The sequence below is a fragment of the Triticum aestivum genome, chromosome 2B (genome assembly GCF_018294505.1).
Source record: "Triticum aestivum cultivar Chinese Spring chromosome 2B, IWGSC CS RefSeq v2.1, whole genome shotgun sequence".
NCBI lineage: Eukaryota > Viridiplantae > Streptophyta > Magnoliopsida > Poales > Poaceae > Triticum > Triticum aestivum.
The window spans coordinates 408,389,607-408,396,233 of NC_057798.1; the positions used below are offsets into that span (position 1 = coordinate 408,389,607).

General features: G+C 48.0%; 1 protein-coding gene across 1 annotated transcript; it reads left to right on the forward strand.

Moving 5' to 3' along the window:
* Window positions 1-3,591: 3,591 nt before the first annotated feature.
* Window positions 3,592-5,055, forward strand: LOC123045188 (WRKY transcription factor WRKY51). Its single transcript, XM_044468142.1, has 3 exons — window positions 3,592-4,321; window positions 4,430-4,555; window positions 4,662-5,055. The coding sequence occupies exons 1-3, from the start codon at window positions 3,663-3,665 to the stop codon at window positions 4,816-4,818; spliced, it is 942 nt and encodes a 313-aa protein (XP_044324077.1). The 5' UTR covers window positions 3,592-3,662; the 3' UTR covers window positions 4,819-5,055.
* The last annotated feature ends 1,572 nt before the right edge of the window (window positions 5,056-6,627 follow it).

Genomic DNA, 6,627 nt, shown 5'->3' on the forward strand with positions numbered 1-6,627 from the left:
ATTTGGGCCTAGAGGAAGGCATTGGGAAGTAATAAGTAGATGATGGGTTGCTAGAGTGACAGAAGCTTAAACCCTAGTTTATGCGTTGCTTCGTAAGGGGCTGATTTGGATCCATATGTTTCATGCTATGGTTAGGTTTACCTTAATACTTTTGTTGTAGTTGCGGATGCTTGCAATAGAGGTTAATCATAAGTGGGATGCTTGTTCAAGTAAGAACAGCACCCAAGCACCGGTCCACCCACATATCAAATTATCAAAGTACCGAACGCGAATCATATGAGCGTGATGAAAACTAGCTTGACGATATTCCCATGTGTCCTCGGGAGCGCTTTTCCTATTATAAGAGTTTGTCTAGGCTTGTCCTTTGCTACAAAAAGGATTGGGCCACCTTGCTGCACTTTATTTACTTTTGTTACTTGTTGCTCGTTACCATTTATCTTATCACAAAACTATCTGGTACCACTTATTTCAGTACTTGCAGAGAATACCTTGCTGAAAACCGCTTATCATTTCCTTCTGCTCCTCATTGGGTTCGACACTCTTACTTATCGAAAGGACTATGATAGATCCCCTATACTTGTGGGTCATCATTTATACCTAGGTGCAAAGTACAGGATGTATGGTTATACATGCAACTATATACACAAGTGGCTTTCATTATTATTTTGGTCATGTAGCATGTCAGTATATTATTTTTATTCATCCGGAACATTTTAGTATCTGCAATGTCGCACAAAATTGAATCAACATTATGAATTGAAAAAAAAGGCGAACTTAAGGGAGCAAAGAGAACTAAAACAAAGAAGACAACTCAGGATAATAATTTACCTAAGATGTGACCTTGACTAACTCAATTCGAAGGAGCCAAGAAGCTGCACCCATTTATTATGGCTTCACGGACTTTTGAGCTTCTGTAAAGCGAGTACTGTCAACCTGTGATGTTTTGTTGGGATCATCCTACCATGAGCTCGCCTTGATTAATTTTAGTAGGTCGGTGCAACACTGGTTCAAAGACAAAAATATTAAGCTCTTGGGGACTTGGATGTTGGACAGGCGACTAGGCTGGTCTTTTCTTTTATAACTCAAGACCTTACAATGGTAGGTGATTGGAAAAAAAATGTTTCACACAATAAACATATCGTAGTAAGAAAGTCAACATGAAAATTTAGTACATAATGCCCTTGACCTAGAGATATATAAGAAAAGATTGATGTTGAACTATTATAATATGTATCCTCATAGCAACAGGCAATTAACGTAGTGACATGGCCGTCGAGATGCAACATGGGGAGAGGGAGTTCGAGGGAGCATGAACTAGGGCGGCGACACCATCACAATCTTGGAGGGGACGCTGAGAGCTGGGTGATATTGGTAGTTGGAGGAGGGGCGGCGGGTGAGTAATGCTAGCAAGTGGGGGCAAGGAAGGTTGATGGTGCTAGATCATGTAGGAGGTTACTTGAAATGTCCAGTATCAGTATTTTATTCCAGTACAACAGTTTAACTAAGTCTATAATTCACGTGAGATTATGTGGGATGTGGGATGTCCACTTGTCCCATAAAAATTTATATGGACACATGTGGGCCCCCCGCTTATCTTATGCGACCGATGTGGATGGGGATGGGGGTTGGCGTTGTATGTTCAGTTACGGTGCCTGAGCAAAATAATTTTCCTACTTTGGGTAATGTGGCAAATTGCATTTCATTAAAGATGGCTTTGCAACAAATTGCATGAGCGAGTGGTTCATATATTTTTCATCTGTCATCAATTTTTTGATTAGGATAGAAGGGAAATGCATTTATTGGTTGCTTCAAGAGTTAATAACGGACACGAAGGTGTACCAATTCCATCATTCCATGCCCAACAGCGGATATAATATTTTTGTTTGGTGGTAATGCATGATATTCAACTGTATGTTACAATGTGGCAATGTCTTGTGAGAAATCAGATCTGCCTTCTTGACTCGGGTGCATCACGTGTGGCGCACACCTCCTCTCTTATTGGCGGTGACGAATCGACACAAACACGTGAGAGTGGGGCGGTTAGCGGGGGCTCCTCCTGGCGGTGTGTGGGAAGTACGGCGTGAAAGGAGATAGGGCCCCATGGAGAAGGTGAGGTGACCTTCATCAGATTTTTAAGGAGAGGGCTCCAGCGAGAAATGTTCTGCTATGGCAGAAAAGCAAGAGGGAAGGGAGGGTCCTACATGAAAGGAAAGGGTGGATCGTTGGGTGTTCTATTTTAACTAGGCTAGCATGTTGGAGATAAAATGGCAGATAGTCCGTACAATCACATTTCCCCCCACATGTGATCTGTATTTAGGGGTGTTCAGACAGTTGAATTTGGGGAGTCTCACACATAACAGAGAGAAATCAATTTCGACCTTGAAGACGGCCATAATCATTTGTTTGATTCACTATAGCCCGTAGCAACGCACGTGCATTTTACTAGTTAGGAGTAGAGTTTGTCATGATTTACAAGGTAATTTGCTTAAAATCCCTTATTTGTTTCCAGAAAATCCTATATTTGTTTTCTAAAATAAATTGCATTAATAAGGAAGGTTGGTTGATTTAGATAAGTTAGGAAGATTTAGTCCGTGATTTTTTGTACGTTAGGAAAATGTTGCTTTGCTAAAAAAGAGTGGAGAGAAAATTAAACCGGCATGAAGAATGGTGGTGGAAGGGGTACGAAAAAAATCAGTCAAAAAGACCGGATAAAAATGATGGAATCAAAAATACCATGAACGCAATCCTACTAACTGCTTTATTAAGAGTAGAAATTAGTTGCTCTCGTCGTAATCGCTCGCTGGATGAAATTTCAAGACATCATTTGGGTTGGTCTACGCATTTCCTTTGTAGACCAGAAATGCGAGGACGCGCAAAAAAAGTCAGAGCTCATGATTTTTTTAGTCCTTGAATTGAATCCACGAACCAACGGCATTTCCATTCAGGCATTAAAGTCCAGCATTGACTTTTCGTCAATCCCCGTCCCACACGATATGCCAAATCAGACTGAATGAAGAAAGGGAAGGGAAGTCTCTGACATGTGGGTTACGAGACCAGCACAGCACCTCACATCATTGGCACCGTTCACATAACTGTTTCACGTAGTAGTATTTCAATTTTTGGGGCGAAAGCGTCACGAGATTATCGTGTCATACAAAGTCTCCTCTTGCAAGTTGTGTAGTACAGTACAGTGGTAGGATGTAACAGTAGCACTGACAACTGGGTCAGATTCAGTTGTTTTCTAGCCTGGGCCCGGGTGTCCATGAGCCGTGAGGCGGAAGCGTTCGTATGCGTAGCGCCAGGCGGTCGCTCGTCTTGCAGTTGGAACCAACTGGTCCCGTGCCCCCGCCACGCGTAGCGCTGTTAAATAGTCAACTTCCTCTCTCCATCCCAGCCGTCCGTACCATCCAACGGCGGGAGATGACCACCGGCAAACACCCGGTAAGCCCGTGTCTCTGGCCCGGGAAGCACAGGATCCCGGCCGTCGATCGGGCCTCTGCTTTGACCCGAACTGGTCCACCATCTGACCACCACCCGCTGCTCCCGGTTACCGCCTCGCCTTCTTTTATAACCCGACCTCCCTCGCGTCTCCCTCACTTCTTCTTCTTCCCCCATTTCCGTTGTCCGGCGAGCACCTATCTTATCTCGTGAGGGCGGTCGCGATGATGACCATGGATCTGATTGGAGGATACGGGAGGGCGGACGAGCAGGTGGCCATCCAGGAGGCGGCGGCGGCGGGGCTGCGCGGGATGGAGCACCTCATCCTGCAGCTCTCCCGGACAGGCACCAGCGAGAGCTCGCCGGTTGGGTCGTCGGAGGCGCCGGAGCAGCAGGTGGACTGCCGGGAGATCACTGATATGACAGTGTCCAAGTTCAAGAAGGTGATTTCTATCCTCAACCACCGCACTGGCCACGCCAGGTTCCGGCGCGGGCCTGTGGTGGCGCAGTCCCAGGGCCCCGCCGTGTCCGAGCCGGCGCCGGTGAGGGCGTCTTCGTCGAGGTCCGTGACCTTGGACTTCACCAAGGCGTCTTCTGGGTACGGAAACGACGCTGGCTTCAGCGTCTCGGCCGCGAGCTCATCCTTCATGTCGTCGGTGACCGGTGACGGGAGCGTGTCCAACGGACGCGGGGGCGGGTCCTCGCTGATGCTCCCGCCACTACCTTCGGCCAGCTGCGGGAAACCGCCGCTGGCGTCCTCCGCGGCATCCACCGGCGCGGGTGCCGGGCAGAAACGCAAGTGCCACGACCACGCGCACTCCGAGAACGTCGCCGGCGGAAAGTACGGCGCCTCCGGTGGCCGCTGCCACTGCTCCAAGCGCAGGTTAGTAGTCTAGCAGATTCGATTCACCCAGTGATGGATTTCGTTGTTCCGTTCTTCATCTGCTGGTGTTATCCATGTTGCTAAAGAATGAATGAATGGGACCGGCAGGAAGTCCCGGGTTCGGCGGATGACTCGCGTGCCGGCGATCAGCTCGAAGGCAGCGGAGATCCCCGCGGACGACTTCTCGTGGCGCAAGTACGGGCAGAAGCCTATCAAGGGCTCCCCCTACCCACGGTGAGGCAGCATCCCTTCCCAGGCTTCCCTCCACCATGTAAGACCAGAGTAATCTTGGAGTTTGGGCAGTGAACTAACCACCAGTTGCTGCGTGATATGCATGCAGAGGTTACTACAAGTGCAGCACGGTGCGCGGGTGCCCGGCGCGGAAGCACGTGGAGCGCGACCCCAGCGACCCCTCCATGCTCATCGTGACCTACGAAGGCGAGCACCGGCACACCCCCGCGGACCAGGAGCCGCTCGCCCCGCTACCGGAGCTCTGAAATCTCTTTGCCATTACCGTCGTCCTCACATGTTAATTCAACTTAGCTTGTCGCCATGTTCCCTTCGTTACTGCTAGCTACCATATATTACTACTAATAAGCAAGTAGAATTTCTTTTTCTTTTGGCCGCATCAGTTTAGTCGCACTAAGCATGTTGTAAAAGAACAAGTGTAGTTGGAAGCTTTGAGCTTTGAAGAAGAAAAGGTGCGTGGTAGACAAGAAGGAGAAAGAAAAATATGTGTTTCAGAGTCGGGTTTGATCCTGTGGCTCGGGTTCTGGGGGGGGTCAAAAGAGGGCGGTGGTTGAACGGGCAAATGCTTTTGGTCCCGGGTGGGGCCAGCGCGACAGGGACGGGTGGGGCGAAGCGGTCAAGGAACGCGGCAGGTGGTCCCACTCGGCGCCGCTTGCGTCGTTGACTCGTGTTGCTCCTGCGGTGCTCTGCTCGATTATTGTTTGTTTGTTTGTTTGCTTGGCTGGTTTGGCGTGCGGTGCGGCTGGCTATGTCCACACCCGCCAGTGTGGACATCCGGTCGATAGCGTCTTGGTTGGTTCGCCAACGGTGTCTTTGAAAATCGGGCGTTGAGCTTTAAAGCTGTTGCGCAGTGCTGATAGTGTTGAGCTTTAATGCTATATTGTCTGTCCGGTCATGCAGCACTGCGGCTGCTACCACTACTCCTGCGACCTCATCTACAAACGCCGGGAATTTTACATATATACAACACAAAATGCTGTTATTATGAGACGGAGGGAGTAGTTCATAACTAAATAGTACTTCCTCCATCCGCTAATGTAAGACGTTTTTTGACACTAATGTAGTGTCAAAAAATTCTTACATTATGAGACGGAGAGTAGTACTCAGTAGTTTCATTAATTAAATATAAATAATAATACTAGGTTCCTGCTAATTGTTTGTCTGTGACGTTGTCGACTGTCGTTTCACATGAGCCGGCATCGAATTCTTCAACAACTTTGAAAGGAGACTTTGGATTACACGATAAAAACAATAGATGAAATGCTGACAGCAGTCGCACTTTGTGTTTTTCTTTTAAACAAGAAATAGGTGCTCTCTTGGACTCACTCGATCCCATCTTTCCTACTAATCTCTCCATGGGACGTGGGGTCACGACCTCCATGACTCGTTCCAGTGGCCGTGGCATCTTGTGCCTCGTCCTGTCCTCTAGTATTTTTTCTGGTGGGGTTGGCTTGGCTTTTTGGAGTGCTGCGGTTAAGACTTGGTTCGATTTTGCTTTGGATATGTTGCGGAAAAGGCATGGAAAGAGGCGGGGACTATCAACGTGGGTGGAGACTGGAGAGTGAGCCAAAGTCAAAAGGGCATCTTTTCGGTTCATATGTTTTTATTGTGTGTTGGAGGGAGGTGCAGGTGGATTTGTTCGGTTTCTCGCGAATGTGTGCCGTGTTTCCACTCCCACCAACCTGCTGGATCTTCTACGGTGCCAACAGCACGCACACACGCTTATATACACACAACAATATTGAAGACTTGTTCCGTGTTTGGTAGCCTGCACCTTTTTTGTTGTCTTGCATATGTGGCCTAGTTGTGCCTGGTGAAATGAATACATGGTAAAAATCTTGTTGTGCATATAGTTTGGTAATATGCATCCTCTTCAGCCTGGCTGCAACGAAACGCACGCATAGTGTTTGATTGGTGGGCTTGTTCTAGGCAACACATGTTTGGTTAGATGCAGCAAATGTTGTCTGGTAGAGCACACTCACAAGCACGACATAGATAAATAGGCAAACCACAAACCCTTAACCCGAGTTATAAACACACAGTTAAACGCGTAACAG